This window comes from Rhinopithecus roxellana, chromosome 1, assembly GCF_007565055.1.
Source record: "Rhinopithecus roxellana isolate Shanxi Qingling chromosome 1, ASM756505v1, whole genome shotgun sequence".
NCBI lineage: Eukaryota > Metazoa > Chordata > Mammalia > Primates > Cercopithecidae > Rhinopithecus > Rhinopithecus roxellana.
In genome coordinates this window covers 129,596,918-129,615,888 of record NC_044549.1, presented here as the reverse complement: position 1 = coordinate 129,615,888, position 18,971 = coordinate 129,596,918, and the positions used below count along the sequence as shown (strand labels likewise).

At 47.2% G+C, this 18,971-nt stretch overlaps 2 protein-coding genes across 3 annotated transcripts in view; both read right to left on the bottom strand.

The window, feature by feature from the left end:
• Nucleotides 1-170: 170 nt before the first annotated feature.
• TMEM41A (transmembrane protein 41A) lies at nt 171-10,212 on the bottom strand. Its single transcript, XM_010376593.2, has 5 exons — nt 9,998-10,212; nt 8,000-8,153; nt 5,717-5,878; nt 5,186-5,324; nt 171-2,330 (listed from the first exon to the last, which is right to left on the bottom strand). Exons 1-5 carry the CDS (start codon nt 10,114-10,116, stop codon nt 2,110-2,112), a joined length of 795 nt encoding a protein of 264 aa, XP_010374895.2. The 5' UTR covers nt 10,117-10,212; the 3' UTR covers nt 171-2,109.
• Nucleotides 10,213-15,893: 5,681 nt separating this feature from the next.
• LIPH (lipase H) overlaps nt 15,894-18,971 on the bottom strand; it is a 61,852-nt gene continuing 58,774 nt past the window's right edge. Inside the window, exon 10 of one of the 2 annotated variants that reach the window (XM_010376594.2) lies at nt 15,894-18,537. In XM_010376594.2, coding sequence (XP_010374896.1) covers nt 18,450-18,537 — 88 coding nt within the window. In that variant the 3' untranslated portion in view covers nt 15,894-18,449. The remainder of the gene's footprint in view (nt 18,538-18,971) is intronic. The other variant, XM_030931044.1, reaches the window with a different exon arrangement.

Genomic DNA, 18,971 nt, shown 5'->3' with positions numbered 1-18,971 from the left:
AGAGAAAAAGAAGATGAAAATCTGGCTTCCAATAAATTATTTTGGTAAGAAGCATCCTGAGAGTGGAAAGCTTAAAACACCATTTTGGACTGTCTGATTTTCAGCCAATCCTAATTTCCACTGGCAAGGGTAGTTGAAAGTTAGCAACATGTTCAAACAAGCACCACACAGAATACTTATATCCATTTATTTGGGAAATTGCTTTGCCTGTAAACTCACAACTGATAAGGCACATTATTGCAAAATCATTGGGGTGGAGGGAGGGAGGCAAATCTAAGATTCCTGAAAAGGGGCAAAGGGCACACACTTGCGATGCTGTGGAAAATGCGTTTCTCCTTCCCTCTCCCTACTCCAGAACACCAAGGGCCACAGTCTTCAAAGTCTGCTGCCTCCTTCCCCCACTTCATTATCAAGGCTTCTTGTAAAGAAACACGTTTTCATCAATGAAATCCTTGGTGTGAAAGGATCATACCACAACCGAAAACCATCACCTGGGAATGCACTCTCCCTATGGAACATGAGTATTCCCAAGAATTCATGTAGAACAAGAGGCCTAGATTAAAGTCTTGGCAAGACCCTTGGCCAAACCAAATCATCAACCCAGCAGATGATGCCCAAGAGCCACGGTCTGGTAAGTCCTGATGAGATACTCCTGCGGGGTGCAGGATCACAGGGCTGGTCAGTTTAGGTGCCAAGGTCCCTCTGTCTTTGGAAGCATTCATCCAGGTCTGTGCCAATTCCATACTGCAGCTAGAGGAAGTAATGCCAGCTTAGCGCATTAAGATACAACACAACAAAGTTATCAGAAGCCAAGGTTTCCCTTTGAATTAAGACATACAATTATTAAAAGATGCAATTATTCTTTGGTTACTCTCAGCAAATAAAAAAATGAAAAACATTCAGAAGGTATACTGCCTGATGGCCTCATATACTGAACTCATTCTCCTAGCATGACACAGAAGAGATTCCTGCAGAAAGGACAGATAAAATGTTTGCCTGGTCATCTGATTCAGGTGAGTCAAGGGCCCTACCCCATCCAGATGGATAAGAATTTCTCCAGAACATATCCATAACATACAGCGTTTGCTCCATTCATATTTAATAGTCTGTTTGCAATCAGCTTAACTGTCAGGACATGCAATCATAAGTAGGTTTGACATACATGGTAACATCAGTGTGTCTGAACACAAGAGCATGACAGAAATCATCATGCATGTGAGCAATACGTGGAATTCCTAGGCAGTTCGTCAACTTGTTTCACTTGGCTTATGACGAGGTAGGTCATCAACAACAAAGTACAAAAGAAATGCTCTTCAAGAGACTAACAGAAGATGAAGAGCGGTGTCAGTGATGTGGGTTCCCATGTCATCATCAGTATTAAACATCCACAAAGATGCAACAGGAGGACATCTGTCCCAGCAGCCTGTCACTCTGCAAAAGTGGTACTCTGGACAAGGATGGTCAGCATCTTCTCCCAAGGCAGCTCAGGGGCTGGCATGAGGCAAATACAATAGACTATCCTGAGCTCCTTATTAGACCACAAAATATAATACAAACAGCATTTTCCTTTTTTTTTTTTTTTGGTTGAGACAGAGTCTCACTCTATCACCCAGGCTGGAATGCAGTGGTGTGATCTCGGCTCACTGCAACCTCTGCCACCTGGGTTCAAGCGATTCTCCTGCCTCAGCCTCCCAAGTAGCTGGGATTACAGGCGCATGCCACCACGCCTGGCTAGTTTTTGTATGTTGAATACAGACAGGATTTCACCATCTTGGCCAGGCTGGTCTTGAACTCCTGACCTTGTGAACCACCCGCCTCGGCCTCCCAAAGTGCTGGGATTACAGGTGTGAGCCACTGCGCCCGGCCACAAACAGCATTTTCTAGGAGGCATCCACTGTAGTGTCTGCTACACCAGGGCTGGTTTGAAAACCTGATGTAATACACCTTCAAGAGCAGAGTGTGCTTTCTGACAAGAAACACTGCACATTGATGTACAGTGTCCATATCACCTATAGAAGGCAATTAAAAACAATGAGGGGCTTTAGAGGACCACATCCATTACACAAATAAGCAACTGAGTCCAGGGACGTGGCAAACAGAAAATCCAGATCACGTGTCTTTACTACTGTGTATGTGATTAGCAGTGCTTGTTTCATTCAATTGCAGATGTTTCTGACTAAATTTTTTAATGAGGGTTCCAGGAATTAATGCCACCATGGCAATGGCCAATAGCTTAAAGACAGTGTCCCAGGAGAAAAGAGCATCCAGAGAGGTTAGGGTTGACAGGATGGAGCCTGTCTGCACACAGATGAAATTGTATGGGATCAAACCTGCAAGAAGAAAAGGGAAAAGTGCCTGTTACTAACAGCAGCAAAATTAAGAAAAGAATAATTCAGAAATGTCACCAGGAACAGTGACTACAGTTTTTTTTTTTTTTTGCTTGACTCTTGACCCTTACACATATTAACTCTTTCCCTTCTTTCCTTCTTTTCTATTCTTTTCCCTCCTTTCCTCACTTCCCATATATACCTGTCTTGTTCAACAAAAGAACTTGAGATATTTACACAAATAATACATACTACTATAATTTTAAAATAGGGCCAGGAATGGTGGCTTATGCTTGTAATCCCAGCGCTTTGGGAGGCCGAGGTGGATCACCTGAGGTCAGGAGTTCGAGATCAGCCTGGCCAACATGGTGAAACCCTGTCTCTACTAAAAACACAAAAATTAGCCGGGCGTGGTGGCATGCACCTGTAATCCTAGCTACTCAGGAGGCTGAGACAGAAGAATCACTGGAACCTGGGAGGCAGAGGTTGCAGTGAGCCGAGATCTCACCACTGCACTTCAGCCCAGGTGACAGAGCTAGACTCTGTCTCAAAAATTAATTAATTAATTAATTAAAATTTCAAATAGGAAAAGCAAAACGTGTGCAGAAGAATACAAGACATCAGGGAGTACAGTTACTAGAAAAATGCATAAGGTTCACCTGTTTGCTAAAAGTGGGCCCCAAATTTGGTTCTGAGTACCCAACAGCCAAAGTAAAGAGAGAAGTGCCATTGCTGACAAACAGTTTTTTAAAAGAAGTACTATTCACATTCTGCACTGTCTCAAAGATGTCATCAAATCTACTGTATTCCAAAAGTCTGACTGGCTGACCAGGCTAGCTGCAGAACAATCAGCTGGTGACACTGTTAAAAACACATCCTTGGGCTCCACCCCAGAAATTCTGGTTACTTGGTTCTGGGGTAGTGCCCAGGAACCTGTATTTTAAAAGCCCCTTCTCCACTCCCACCCCGAGATTCTGATTGGTTTGGAACCCTCTGATAGTCCATTCCTCTTCCATAGGAGAGGAAGCATACAGGAGATGAAGATCCCAGACCCCTTGGGATCACACAGCTTGTGAGACAGGGGACAGGAAGCCTGGCCTCCAGAATCTTGCCAAGCCACCTAGGTAATTAGAAGCTGCAAACCCCCACTAGCTGAGGGCCTGAGGCACTTGCCTGAAAGCCACTATGACCAGAATTGGCTGTGGTAGATCTTGCTTCTATTTAAGATCTCCATTTCTCTCAGGTATCCCCTATTAATAGCAGCTGCTCAACCACAGTTTTGCTCTGTTTGACCTAGAAGCCCTGAATCGTCTTTCCCTCTAGGCTCTAAGGAAGGTTGAAGAGAAAGAGATCCTTGCATTAGGCTTAAGGAGGGTGGTTTTCTTCCAGTATGCAGAAAGCAGCGTCACTGATCTTACAGGATGTTAGCACTTTACCACTCTGATAAAGGTGGTCCAAGGCCCCTACTTTGAGAAACACTGCTCTAGTCCCAGCCCCTTATCTGGATGAGTGGCCCCTTCAGAGCAAGTAGCTTGCTGGAGGTCATATAATTGTCAAAGGCAAGGAGAAATTTTAGATATCGTCTAATTCAGTAGACCTGCAAAACTCAGGATCCAGCAGAATCCCTTCTAGGGACTAACTACTTGCATCACCTGGAAAATATCAAAAGCTCCTGATCCGAGTCCTACCCCAGAGGTGATTTAGTTGATGTGTGGTGTAGCCTTAGCTTAGGGATTAAAATCTCCACAGGTGATTTTTTTTTTGTTTTTTTTTTGTTTTTGTTTTTTGAGATGGAGCCTCACTCTGTCACCCAGGCTGGAGTGAAGTGTCATCCTCTCAGCTTACTGCAACCTCCACCTCCCAGGTTCAAGTGATTCTTCTGCCTCAGCCTCCCAAGCAGTTGAATTCCAGACGCACACCACCACGTCAGGCTAATTTTTGTATTTTTAGTAGAGACGGGGTTTCACCATGTTGGCCAGGCTGGTCTTGAACTCCCAACCTCAAGTGATACACCCGCCTCAGCCTCCCAAAGTGCTGTGATTACAGGTGTGAGCCACTGAGCCCGGCCTCCAAGTGATTTTTAATAGGTTTGCAGGCGATTCTTAATAGGTTTGCAGTTTGAGAATGACTGGGTTTGCAGTTTGAAAATGACTGACTAGGAACTGGATTAAAATGCATATTCCCAGATTCCACTCCCAAGATTCTGATTCAGTAGGTCTCGAGGAGGCCCCAAACCTAGATTCTCAACAAGCCCCCTGACCCTACCAATCTGATAAAGGTGGCCCAAGGCCCACACTTTGAGAAACACTGCTCTATTCCTAGCCAGGTGGCCCATTGAGGGTAAGTAGCTTGCTGTAGGTTGTGCAATTGTGCAATTGTCAAAAGGCAGGAAGGAACCTCATTGATGCCAGCTCTTCCTAAGGCAGAACTTAATCAAAACAGTGGCCAAAAACCAGACAGGAAGTCCCTTGCTCTGCTCCTTTCTTCTGTCCCCACTCAAAACTCATGGACACATACCCTCATTCCAACCCTGCTCTTCCTGCTAGCATTTACTGAGTACTTACTACGGGCCAAGTTGTATACTTTACACAGACTATCTCTTCTAATCCCAGTGCCCAGCGCATACAGCCATGCAATGAACAATCTTCATTTAGTCCAAAAGTATTTTTATGGGTTTTCATGTTGAAGCCTGAGTAGATCTGAAATCAGGAATCATTTCTTTAGATCCTAAGGCTTGAAGTCACACTTTGTGAGCCTGTGTTCTCAGAAGCAGGCACATGCTCATGTGGCCAATAACCCAGGGCAGACCCCCAGTGTGACAGCTCTGAAGACTCAAACCTACCCCACTGGCATCTTACCGATAAGAACTGAGAAGAAGAACTGTACGATGGGGATGTTCAGAATCGGGGCCGAGAGGTTCAAGAACCAGTTTGGTGTCATGGGGAAAAGTCTCAAAAACAATAAGAAAAAAAACAAGCTGTTTCTGTTCTCCTCCACCTGTAGCCAAAGAGAAGAAAGCTGTTAAGAAGCAGAAAGGGTTTCCAGGTATTGAAAACTTGCTGGTGCCAGGCACTGTTCTAGACACTTTACATAATCTGTTCCCAATTCTTCCAACAACCCTTCAGGGACAGATTGTTTTCCTCATTTTAAAATAGAGATGCTGAGGATCAGAGAAGTCAAGAACTCGCCCAAAGTCACAGAGCTGGTAATGATGGAGCTGGGATTTGATCCCAGGTCCATGTCTCCTGAAGACATCAAAAGAACCCCTAGGACCTCCGGAGACAGCGTGGAAGAGCACTGTGGGAAATCCCTGCCACTTGCTTCTCTTAAGGCCATGCACGTGGTGACTTTCTGGGGTCCCAGCTCTCAGAAGTGACCCCTCCCCTTACCTTTCTCTGCAGCAGGGCCACTTTATCAGGAAAGTAGGACACCACCAACTGTTTGCCAAAAATACTGGAGAGCAGGTAGCAGCATGTGGCACCCACCGAGGTCAACACACAACACAGCAGAAGCCCCAGCCACGGCCCAAACAAGGCACCAGCTAAAACATTCTGCAAAGAAAACAAACCCTCAGGCATGTGACCATCTGGCAGCTACCAGCAACCTCATCTTGGAGCCTGAGAGTCATAGGTTCTCTCCTCCTTCACTGCTTTTTTCCAGCTAAAACCCAATTGCCTTATTTATTTATTTATTTTTAAGAGACAGGATCTCGCTCTGTCATGCAGGCTGGAGTACAGTGGCATGATCATAGCTCACTGCACCTTCGAACTCCTGGACTCAAGGGATCCTCCTGCCTTAGCCTCCCAAGTAGCTAGGACTGTAGGCACACACCACCACATCCACCTACTTTTTTTTTTTTTGAGACGGAGTCTCACTCTGTCTCCCAGTCTGGAGTGCAGTGGCCCAATCTCGGCTCACTACAACCTCTGTCTCCCAGGTTCAAGCGATTCTCCTGCCTCAGCCTCCCAAGTAGCTGGGACTACAGGTGTCCACCACCACTCCCGGCTAATTTTTGTATTTTTAGTAGAGATGGGGTTTCACCATATTGGCCGGGCTGGTCTCGAACTCTTGGCCTTGTGATCCGCCCACCTCGGCCTCCCAAAGTGCTGGGATTACAGGCTTGAGCCACCACACCCGGCCTTTTTTTTTTTGAGACAGAGTCTGGCTCTGTCGCCCAGGCTGGAGCACAGTGGCACGATCTCGGCTCACTGCAAGCTCTGCCTCCCGGGTTCATGCCATTCTCCTGCCTCAGCCTCCCGAGTAGCTGGGACTACAGGCACCCACCACCACGCCCGGCTAATTTTTTGTATTTTTTAGTAGATACAGGGTTTCACCATGTTAGCTAGGATGGTCTCCATCTCCTGACCTCGTGATCCACCCACCTCCGCCTCCCAAAGTGCTGGGATTACGGGTGTGAGCCACCACGCCCGGCCTACATCCACCTACCTTTTAAAATTTTTTGTAGAGATGGGGGTCTCACTGTGTTGCCCAGGCTGGTTTCAAACTCCTGGGCTCAAGTGATCCTCCCATCTCAGCCTTCCAAAGTGCTAGGATTACAGGTGTGAGCCACTGCCCCAGGTCCTAATTGCCATTTAAAGAAGTGAATGAAAAATCATGAAAAGACTGGGAACTACACCTGGCATCAGTCTCTTCACTTTGAAAATGAGGATAAGGATAAAAGCCCCAGGGGGCAGGAGAGAATTAAATGGGATCTGTGGCTGTGGTAGATTCTGCAATCACTGGGGCTCCAAGAAAGTAGAAATGAAACTCACAAGTTATTTTTACTATTTTAAAAGATGAACACAAACCATGAATTTTCCCTTGGTGGGACCACACAAGCTATATAAGATGTCTTGTTTCTTTGCTTTGTGCTGCAATTACATCCATGTAGTATGCTAATACCGGGGGTTCCATGTTGACCAGAGCTCTAGCCGACACTTGAAGACGTTTTGGTTTAAGAAAAAGGGAAAAGTGAACCAATACTTCCTAAATGCATTTTGGCTGCTAGACATCATCCTAACAAAACATGGGATCCAAGACAGAAAGTAAAAGGAAGCCTTGGTATCGGGAAGAGGGGGAGCTGCTGAGCACTGTGTTAAGTGCTTGACTATATGACCTGTGTAATCCTCACTACATCCCTGAGTCATGCCATCCTTGCCCCATTCTGCAGGTGAGAGATTAAGTATCTTCCCCAAGACCACAGCAGGCAGAGTCAGGGTTCATCCTCAGGTCTGGATGTGGAGCCCCCACCAAGCAGCAGCTGGCTCCCAACCCTGAAGAGGAATCAGTTCAAGACAGAAGATAGACACAGGGAAGCCTCAAGGAGTCAGCCCCTGACCCCGAGCCCCACATCCCGAGCCCCACACACCTCCCCTGCCTCTCTTGGACATGTCTGCTTTTCTTCCAGTTTCCGATAAGGAGACTGCTTGAGCAGGTCCAGCCTCAGCCTAGAGGAGAGAAACATGCTGGGGCAGGAGAGGGAAGCAGTACAAAAGGAAGCTGTCAGTGTCTCCCCCTTCAGTGCTCAATCCCACAGTAGGCACGCTGAGGGCCACTGTGTGCCAGCCCCGCTACACCCCCTGTCACGTTTAATCATCCCCACACAACAATCCCAGGAGGTTACAAGGGAGTATCTGAATTTTACAGGGTTGGAGGGAGGGCAGGACACTGACCAGGAAGCTGGAGCCAGGGATGGCAAAGCCCTGTTTGTAGAGGTAGGCGCTGCAGAAGAGCAGGAACACGTAGGCCTGGTGCTCCTTCCGGTAGTCTCGAAGGACCTCAGAGAGTTCCCGCAGCTCTGCCAGGTCGGAGGGGAACCACAGGGACCTGGGGATTTGGAAAAGCAGATGGAAACATGAGTTCAGATCAGCCCAGTGCCCATGAGAGTCACTCGCTGTGTCTTCCTTTCAGAGTAGGTTTATAAATATGCCCATCATCTGGTCTGCTGGGAACACATACACTCCCAGTGACAGACGACCTGATAACGACGTTGCAGAGACAGACAGGAGAGCCCTAATTTGGAAGCAAGAGACCTGGGTTAGCATCCCAACCCTGCTACTTTCTGTTGTATGTCCTTGGACTAGTCCCTGGGTCTGTTTCCTTATCTAAAAAATGAGAGGTTGGTGCTAAATAGTCATTAAGTTCCCCTTTAGCTCTGGGATTTTAGAATCTGTTCTTAAGAGGCAAATGGATTCATTTCCAGGCAAGTTCTAAATGTCCTAAATTGCCTTCCTTTCAAGGACATTGCCTGCCCCACAAACCAAGAAAAATTCAGATTTCAAACTGTTCCTGAGGTGCCAAGTAAAACGACTTTTTAGCATTCACTATAAAGCCAATTAAAGATTCTTCAGGAAAGTATATCTATCCCATATTACAAACGTAACTTTTTTGAGAATATGTCAGGCTTGAATCAAACTCTTTAAAGAGCCTACTATTTCATTCTGCTCTTAACCTGGTCCTCAGTGCACTTTGAATCCTGTCCAAAGGTTACAGTATAAAGGCTACCTTGCCTCTACCATCTGAACAGCCCTTGAATCCATCACTGATTAATGATGAGCAAACCCTCCCACTTTTCATGAGAATGCTTCTCTTGGTATGTCCCACACCCACAGCAGAGCCTTCTTAGCTACAGCAAAAGAATACAACAGCCGAAAACAGTTGCTTTAATAGTCAATATCAGTAATTCCCTTGACCACACAATGCTGTACTAGGCACACTTCCATGCACTTTAAAGAGTATGCAGCACCTCATAAAAACCAGCCACGTAAGTATTGCTCTGCCTCCTGCCTCGACCAGTCGTTCATTAGAATGGGAAAAGTAGGCCTAGCGCGGTGGCTCACGCCTGTAATCCCACCACTTTGGGAGGCTGAGGTAAGCGGATCAACTGAGGTCAGGGGTTCAAGACCAGCCTGGCCAACATGGTGAGACCCCCGTCTTTACTAAAAATACAAAAATTAGCCGGCCGTGGTGGCGCGCGCCCGTAGCCCCAGTTATTCGGGAGGCTGAAGCAGGAAAATTGCTTGAACCCGGAAGGAGGAGGTTGTAGTGAGCCGAGATCGCGCCACTGCACTCCAGCCTGGGTGACAGAGCGAGACTCCAGCCCAGGGGGGGGGAAAAAAAAAGTAAAAGAGACAACCAGGAAGAGGGGCAGAGCCGATAATTAATTTGTGAATAATTTAAAGTTGTCCATGCAACATTTCTCCTGAAGACCTAACGTCTAAAGTCTCAAGGGCAGACCTGACGGAAGTGGGGTGGGGTGGAGGAGAGGCAGCTGAAAGTGGACTTGAAGGGGCTGGGGGCCCACACCGGGGCGAAGGTCGGCTGTAAATGGGGCCCAGGGCTGGGACTGGGAAAGCAACGGCGCGGGCAGACTCAGCGCCGCGTCTCCCTCGGCAAATCCATCCAACCAAAGGCATTGCGGCGTGACGCCCTGCACACCCCGCAGCCGGCACCACACAGGTCCCAGTCAGGCCCGGGACCGGGCTCTCATTTCACTCTCCTGTCCGAGACCGTGTGGACGCGGGTCCAGATACCAGACCCGGATTCCAGTTCAACAAGAGAACCGCAATTCCCAACGCCTCCGATACCGGAACCCGAATTTCCGATTCCCAGCCCCGGTCCTTGGACCTGGCTCCCTTCCTCTGACCCGAACCTGGATTCCCGCTACGCACCTGCCTCCAGCTTCCTCGGTGGAGCCCAGTCTCCGCCCGCGGGGCAGTCGCGTTGACAGCAAGTACAAGGCGAAGGTGCAGCCAGCGAAGACCAGAAGGAGGCCGAGCAGCGGGCGCATGTCGGCTCCGCACCCCGGCCCGCGGGGCAGCTGACAGGCTCACTTGCACGCCGGGGCGCAGCGGCGGGCGGACTGAGCCAGCGGAGCAAGTTCGCTGACGGACCGGAGAGGGGTCCGCGCCAAGACCCGCCCCCGAGCCAGGCCCCGCCTCCCGAGCCAGGCCCCAGCCCGCGATTCTGAGTCCGCCCTCCCTGTCCTTCGGTGTAGACTACCGGAAAAACCTGCCTCCCAGGCTGCCCTCTCTCCGTCTGTCTGTGCTTATTTTTCTACGTTTATCCCTGTCGCTTTCTCCACTTATTCTGCAGTCATGGAGCGCCCCCAGTGCCGGCTCGGTGCCAGTGCTGGGAGATCTGGGGGCGAATCGTTAGCCTGGCCCACAGCGAGCTTGCAGTCTAGTGGTCAAGGCAGTCTTGTCCACAACCTGCTGTCACACGAAGCAAATGTAGCTGGTGTAGCACCAGGGGCTGCAATCAGGTGTGGTGGGGCGGCAATAGTGACCACGGAAATAATCAGAATGCTTTCAATTCAGCTCCTACTATATTCCCATTATCCCTGAGCCTCACAATCATCCTCCAAGGTAGGTATTTTTGTCTTTCTCTAACAGATGAAAACTCTGAGTTTCAGAAGAATTAAATAACATCCTCCCAAAAGAGAGACAGTATAAGAATCCAAGTCAACCTGAGTCCAAAACCAGTGGTTCTTACACTGTGTTGATTTATGGAGGAGATGGAGTTTAAGTTTACCTTCAGGGATGAGCAAGACTTTTCTGCAAGCAGAAAAAGGAGGAAATGGGTGAACAATGGCCCAAGTAAGGCACCAGAGTCCAGTTTCAGTGAAGCCTAAGGTACATGAGAAATAAGTGAGAATCTGGGGACAAACAAGAGTGCACTGAAGGCAGGCTAAGGAGATAGATTTTTAATAATGTAGATGAGACACCAACAGAGGTGTTTAAGAGAATGATTTAGTTCCTGTTTTAGGATGTTCGCTTTGGCAGATAGCCACAACTGTCCTGATAAGAAAGCAAGCCGGCCTAGCTCACGCCTGTAATCCCAGGATTTTGGGAAGTCAAGGCAGGCGGATCACTTGATGTCAGGAGTTCGAGACCAGCTTGTCCAACATGGGGAAACCCCGTCTCTACTAAAAATACAATAATTAGCCGGGCATGATGGCACATGCCTGTAATCCCAGCTACTCTGGAGGCTGAGGCAGGAGAATCACTTGAACCTGGAAGGCAGAGGTTGCAGTGAGCCAAAATTGCACCACTGCACTCCAGCCTGGGCGACAAGAGCGAAACTTCAGGAAAGGGAAAGGGAAAGGGAAGGAAAGGAAAGGAGAGGGGAGGGAGGGAGGGAGGGAGGGAGAGAGAGAGAGAGAGAGAGAGAGAGAGAAAGGAAAGAAAGGAAGCAAGCACTCAGGCCTGATCGAGGACCACTGCATTTTTCAGAATTTATGTGCACAAGATCTCACAATTATATGTCCAAGAATGTAACCTACGTCCAAGAATGTAATGGAATTTAATTCCACATCCAAGAATCCCCATAGGTAGCAAAGATGTATATTTAAGGGTGTTCTCTCAGCTTTGTTTTTATGTTAGGAGATTGGGAACAACCTAAATGCCCATCAGCTGGCGACTGGCTAGGTTAACTATGGTATATTCACAAATGGAATACTAGGTAGCCTCCTAAAAGAGGAAGGCAATTCTACATATCCTGATATAGTGTGGTCACCAGATAGATGGCTTAGATACAAATGAAACAAACAAGTTGCAGTGTTAGAGTATGCTATGTATGACTCCTTTTAAAGGACAAAAAGAGGATGTACTTTAACTTTTTAAGATACCGAAGTATTTATTTATTTAAAATTTTTTTTCACAGAATTGTTACAGCACATAGAACCAAAAAATATTTACAAATGAAATTTCTCAGTGTCTGAGATTTGCGTCGAAATAATGGTACAGGGGTTTAGTGAGTAAGGATATAGGTAGAACAAGATTTCCATGAGTTGATAGCTATTGAAGCTGGGTGATCACCTGAGGGTTTTATACTATTTGGATGGTATACTATTTTTTTTTCTATTCTTGTGTATGTATCAAATTTTCACTTAAGAGAATGGGGAGAAATGGTGTCAGCCCTCCATTCCGGCTGAACACACCATGTTAGTTCATGCCCCATTACACCACTCTTCTAGCCATCTGTCAATCTTCTCTGCCTGGCAAATTTCTACTCTTTCATCAGGACCCAGGATAATTATCACCTTCTCTGAGAGGGCTTCTCCAACCCCTATAGTCAGAAACGTTCCTTCTCTATGCTTGGGGCCCCTGAGAAATGTCTGTAATCTTGTCGCAAATACATATTCCAGTGTCATTATCCATCTCCCTAGTACACAGTGAACATTTCTATCAATGAGACAATGTCTCAACTATCTTCTTTCTGTCTCAACCCTTAACCCTGGCACCTAACAATTGTTTGTTAAATTCATGGGTCAGGTGTAGTGAAGACAATGATTAGCTGTTTGATTTGGTACATATTGACCTTGAGAAGTCAAAGGGATATCGGAGGAGAGAAAGTGAATGAGGAACTGATGTTATTGAGCCTGTGGTAGGAGACTGCTGGGGCAAGAAATAGAGTGAGGACAAAGGAGGTGAGGCTCCTGCTGGCAAGGACCTCACTTTCCTTTCAGCTGGGGAAGAGCATGGAAAGATATAATTCTAGAGCGTGGTAAGTGCCATGGATGAAATAGACAAGGCAAAACCACTTCAGCAAAGCGATGTCAATATTCTACTTATGGATGAGTGGATAAACACGTTTGGATGAAATCACTTGTGCAAAATTTACAGCTGTGAGTGCTGAACAGGAACAAGCTTTTGTCTGCCATCAGGTGAGGCCATGCTTTTTCTTCTGCCCTTCACTGCCACTCGACATGCAGGTGAAACTCTGGAGCTCAGACCAAATATTCAGATTTGGAGGTTATTCTATAGGAGATAGTTGAAGTGAGGGGAGGGGAGAAGGTCTCCTAGAAACCACATGAGAGGGAAAGTAACAGCAGTTGACTTTCATTGAGTACTTAGTACACTCCAGACCCCATACTAAGCTTTTTTTTATTATTATTTTTATGTTTTTTGAGATAGAGTCTTGCTCTGTTTCCCCAGCTGGAGTGCGGTGGCACAATCTCGACTCACTGCAACCTCCTCCTCCTGGGTTCAAGCAATTCTCCTGCCTCAGCCTCCCAAGTAGCTGGGACTACAGGTGCGGGCCACCATGCCCAGCTAAGTTTTTGTATTTTTAGTAGAGACAGGGTTTCACCGTGTTAGCCAGGATGGTCTCAATCTCCTAACCTCACGATATGCCTGCCTCGGCCTCCCAAAGTGCTGGGATTACAGGTGTGAGCCGCTGCCCCTGGCCCATACTAAGCCTTTTACTTACATGAGTTTATTTATTCCATGTAACAACCCTCATGAAGTAGGAACTCTTTTTTGAGGAACAGGGTCTTGCTATGTTGCCCAGGCTGGTCTTGAACTTCTGGCCTCTGGTGTTCCTCCTGCCTTGGCCCCACAAAGTGCTCGGATTACAGGCTTCAGCCAGCATGCCTGGTCTAAAGTAGGAGCTCTTAACAGTCCCACATTTATAGCCTGGGAAAATGAAGCTTAGAAAGAATGAAGTCAACAGAGCAACAGAGGTCGCACACCTTGCGAACAGCAGAACCCAAATGTCTTACCATGCACTAGCCTTTTGAGAAAGAAGACCGAGATCAGGAGCCGGGTGAGGAAATGGTGGAAACAGTGAAAGAGAATAAGATGCCCCCTTTCATTTGTGAGATGAGAAACAGAAAAAAGAAACGTCCTGAGAGCCCAAGAAAGACTGTTAGGAAGGGAACTGGGGCACAGTGTCAGAGTCCATGGAGAAACCCAGCAGGGAAACCTGAGGGTCATGGAAACTGGCCAACACGAGGTGGTAAGGGACCTTTGACAGAGCTATTTTGGGTGGTGCTAACCTGCTTTGCCACAGGCTCACGACTGGAGCATCTGCTTCTTCCTCTGACCTGCCCCCTGGACTAATGTTGTGATTCCTCTCGCTCAACCTGTCTGCCTGGGGAAGAAGCCCTGGACTGTGTTTCCCCAATCTCAGCATCCCCAACCCTCCTGGCCCCCAACCCAGTACTTGCAGAGCTAACTCTAACTGCCCAATGCACCTCCTGCAAGCTGCAGCAGCCCCCATCGAGGCCACTCATTTACAGCACAGGCCCACACAGTCTGACAAAGGACAGCTGCAATCCTCCATCAACTGCAATCCTTTCCCAGACACATGCTGGATTGGGAAACAGGTGGGAGAAAAGAACAGGTAAGAGATTCCTGTGGGAGTGAGTTAGCCTGGCATTTACTGTGCCTCTTTGTGAAGAGCAGCCAACCTTTTCTGGCTTAATCAGACTTGCCCAGAGCATTTGAAAGGAGTAGCTCTGAAGTCCATGTAATTTTGCCTCCCCACCCCAACCCCAACCATGACTGATTGGAACTAGATAGATGTCTTCCTCGGGAGGAGGAGCCAAGGGCTGTTTCCTGTCCCTGGACTTTGGAATTGGGCCACCTAGTCAGTGAGTGGCCAAGAACCCAATGAAGCTGCCCCATGAAGGGTACTGAGCTCAGTCAAAGAGATTCGTGGCAGAGCGCTAGGGTTAATAAAGGCCCATGAACTCTTGTTGCTGAAAGCTCTAGGGCTGCCCCATCCTTGCCCTTCCTGAGATTTGATGGATCATCTCTCCCTGGGTTTCCGTAAGTCCTCTCTCTCTCTCTCTCAATAATCTATTAAATTTGGGTGTGAGTGGATTTCTGTTCCTTGCATCCAAAGTCTCCTTGGCTATGATGGAGTTCTATAGGAATGAGAGCAAGGGTCAGGGGTCCAAGGGTAGGAGCTTCTAAGTTTAGGACTTTAGAAATAACACCGTTAAGTGTGTTGATGTCTAAGTCAGAATGGAGGTGATTCTCTCAAGTTTCTAAGCATCATCCATTCCGTTCTGTCCAACAGACATTTATCAAGCGCCTGCTCTGTGCCTAGCATTGTGCTAGGTGCTAGAGAACCAAAAATAAATATACAGCAGCTGCTCTTGTGGAGCTCACAGTCTTGGAGGAGTTAAAGACGCGGAAACAAATTACAACACAGCTTAACAGCAGTGACAGAAGCACGTATGATATGGTTTGACTGTGTCCCCACCCAGATCTTATCCTGAATTGTAGTTTCCATAATCCCCATGTGTGGTGGGAGGGGCCCAGTAGGAGGTAATTGAATCATGAGGGCAGTTTCCTCCATGCTATTCTTGTGATAGTGAGTTCTCACGAGATCTGATGGTTTTATAAGGGGCTTCCCCTTTCACTCAGCTCTTATTCTTCTCTCTCCTGCCACCATGTAAAGAAGGATGTGTTTGCTTTCCCTTCCATCATGATTGCAAGTTTCCTGAGGCCTCCCCAGTCATGTAGAACTGTGAGTCAATTAAATCTCTTTCCTTTATAAATGAAGAAGAGGTACAGTGTGGAACTTCTCTGTATGGAAATAAGGTCAAAGAAGACTCCTTGAGGAGGTGGCAATTGAGCCACAATCCAAATGATGAGTAGGAGGTCACCAGTGAAGAGGGAAGGGAAGAGGGTAGACTGTAATTTAATTGTGTTTTGAATTTGACACTCAGACAGATATATGGTACTGAGACAGAGAGGGGAGGAGTAGCAAGGATAACAGTAAAAAGTTCCAGGGGCCCTTGGAAGAAAGATACTGAGAACAGAGTGGCCATGCTTGTAACTGCCTTTGTTTCTCCTGATCACTGTTACATGAAACTTATTGAAATTCATCCCCTCTCCAGTGAACAAACTTCCTTTCTTTATCCATTCATTCATCCATCTACCCGTCCTACAGTCAGCCAGGTACTGGGCTAGGAGACCCGTTAGCCCAGAGTTTACAAATTGGTAGAAATTCTATTTCAGGCATTTTGTTGCTATTGTTTTGACTCCCTGCTTACCAGGAAAGGAAAGAGAACAAAAAAGTGACTGTGCTAATCAAAATACAGACCAATAAAACTCTAAGAAGAAACCAGGGCCGGCGGGTGCAGTGGCTCACACCTGTAATCCCAGAACTTTGAGAGGCCGAGGCGGGTGGATCACAAGGTCAGGAGTTCAAAGCCAGCCTGGCCAAGATGGTGAAACCGGGTGTCTACTAAAAATACAAAAATTAGCCAGGTGTGGTGGTGGACACCTGTAATCCCAGCTACTTGGGAGGCTGAGGCAGAGAATTGCTTGAACCCGGGAGGCAGAGGTTGCAGTGAGCCAAGCTTGTGCCACTGTACTCCAGCCTGGGCAATAGAATGAGACTCCATCTCAAAAAAAGAAGAAAAAAAAAGAAAAAAAACAGGGTCTACAGCACACTGATCTCTCTATCCACAATTGCTGAGGAAATGTGGGAAGGAGGAAGAAGGATAGTAAGATGTCCAAGAGCTTGTTCCACTCAGAGTTCAGTCATCCCTCACTTAAATAAAACAGACTCTGTATTTGATGCAAATGTAAATCTGTAAGAAGATGTGCCACTCGGGAATATATTTATAGATTTCTTTAATTTATGACATAGAGAATCCATTTCTTGGCTGGGTGTGGTGGCTTATGCCTGTAAACCCAGCACTTTGGGAGGCCGAGACAGGTGGGTCACCTGAGGGCAGGAGTTCAAAACCAGCCTGGCCAACATGGTGAAACCCTGTCTCTACTAAAAATACAACAATTAGCCAGGTGTAGTGGCACATGCCTGTAATCTCAGCTAGTCAGGAGGCTGAGGCAGGAGAATCAACTGAACCCGGGAGGTAGAGGTTGCAGTGAGCCGAGATTGCACCATTGCACTCCAGCCTGGGCAACAAGAGTGAGACTCCGTCTCAAAAAAAAAAAAAGAGAGAGTCAATTTCTTCATAACAAGGGCTGTTTTCACAGATAGCAGTTGAAGGAGCAATCACTTGGGTGAGGAGGAGGTGACTGGGCCTGTGGCACTTCACAGACCTTCCTACAGTGGCCACAGCCATGGGACAGATGGTGCCTCCCCTCACACTGGGCATCTGGCCCCAGGGATTGTCTTCCCTTCTTTCTGGCCTCAGCCTGACAGGACCTCTTGACCGAACTCCTGCTGTCATTCTAGATTCGCATCTACCTCCAGGGAAGCAAAGGATTCCTCAAACTGGAGGCTTCAGATTCTCCAAAAGCAAACCGGTTCATACTTTGAATACACATGTTAGCAAAACAAGTGATAGCCTTGTTCCAAAAGGCTAACATTAATTACCTCTCATAGGTGGCATCGTGAATAGTATTTTTTTTTATTTTGTATCTATGCATTTTCTAAATTTCCTTCAATAATCGTAGATTACATTGGTAATAAAGAAATGTGAACATTTCTTAAGGGTTGCTTAAAATGAGGGTCGCCTGTAAAGTGATCCTTCTCCACCTTGGGTGAAAAACAAGCTCTGCTTTTCCTTCTCTTGCCTCATGCTCCATCGCCGGTCCCCATGTGGAGAGGCTACCCCACAGCTTCCTCGTCCTTCTTTCTTCATCCACTTACTATCTAGTCCCAGCAGCCGCCCTCTTAGCTGTCAGTCCATCCCCACCTCCTCCAGCTCCTCCATGCTCCAACAACACTTTAGAGAAGGCAGAGGGCCAGCACGTGGCTTTCGTGCCTTCCCAGAACAAACAGCCTGAGAGAGAAGCTGGTGTTGAGAGAGAGAGGCTCCCTCATTGCAAATTAGATAAGCCCTATGAAAATAAATAAAAGCATATTCACATTTATCAAACATCTCATAGATGTGGCACCTATGGGATTTCAAAATACCCTTCATAGACTTGCCTCCCAAACCCACACAGCAGCCCCATGAGGTAGACATCAGTTTCGTTCCCTTCTACGAGTGGGAACTGGAGGAAGGTGGCACAGAGAATGCAGAGTTGAGTCCACAGTGAGGCCTCCAGTCCGTCCTTCCCTTGAAGATGCTTGACCTGCAGCCGCGATGGGCAGAACCACCCACATGACAGGCAGCAGAATTGACAGGTCGGAACAAACGAGGCCCCAGGACGCAGCAGACACAGCCCTGGGCTGCCACGAGCCTGGCTGTTTCTGACTTGCCCTAGTTAGGGGCTCTCTTCCCAGGATCGTTTTATAGTCACAAGGTTGTTTGATGTTGTACAATGTGACATCCATAAGACGCTACTGAAAACAGCCTTCGTTTTTTCATACTTTTTGTGCCTTGCAGAAAAGGTGAGGTGAAGCTTTCAAACAGCCTGTGGTTGTAGCTTTCTTTCTATTATTGATACCCATGTGTCCTGGCAACAGTTACATCTGCAACTTTGGGCAAAGAATAGGTTGGAAGACTGTTTCAACGTTTTCCATCAGGACAAGATCATACCGACACAGCTGGGGCCTGGGAAAATAAGACAAAATATCCTTGTCCATGAATTTACAAAAATGCAATAGTCTAGTAAATAATATTATATCCTTAAGATACAAAATTATTTAGCAATTGTTTTTAATATAGAAAATGCTTACGGTGGCCGGGCGCGGTGACTCACACCTGTAGTCCCAGCACTTTAATAGGCCAAGGCGGGTGGATACCTGAGGCTAGGAGTTCAAGACCAGCCTGGCCAACATGGCTAAACCCCGTCTCTACTAAAAATACAAAAATTAGCTGGGCGTGGTGGCGCGTGCCTGTGGTTCTAGCTGCTCAGGAGGCTGAGGCAGTCCTTGAGCCCAGGAGGTGGAGGTTACAGTGAGCTGAGATTGTGCCATTGCACTCTAGCCTGGGCGCGAGAACAAGACTCTGTCTCAGGAAAAAAAAAAAAGAAAATGCTTATGGTA

What these genes read in the sequence shown, in the direction of transcription:
- TMEM41A (XM_010376593.2), bottom strand. Translation starts at nt 10,116, where the DNA reads ATGCGCCCGCTGCTCGGCCTCCTTCTGGTCTTCGCTGGCTGCACCTTC. An exon ending in TCCCTGGCTCCAGCTTCCTG is followed by an intron (nt 5,879 to 7,999) that starts GTCAGTGTCCTG and finishes TTTTCTTTGCAG; the next exon opens with AATGTTTTAGCTGGTGCCTT. An exon ending in TGGCCCTGCTGCAGAGAAAG is followed by an intron (nt 5,325 to 5,716) that starts GTAAGGGGAGGG and finishes CTTTGGCTACAG; the next exon opens with GTGGAGGAGAACAGAAACAG.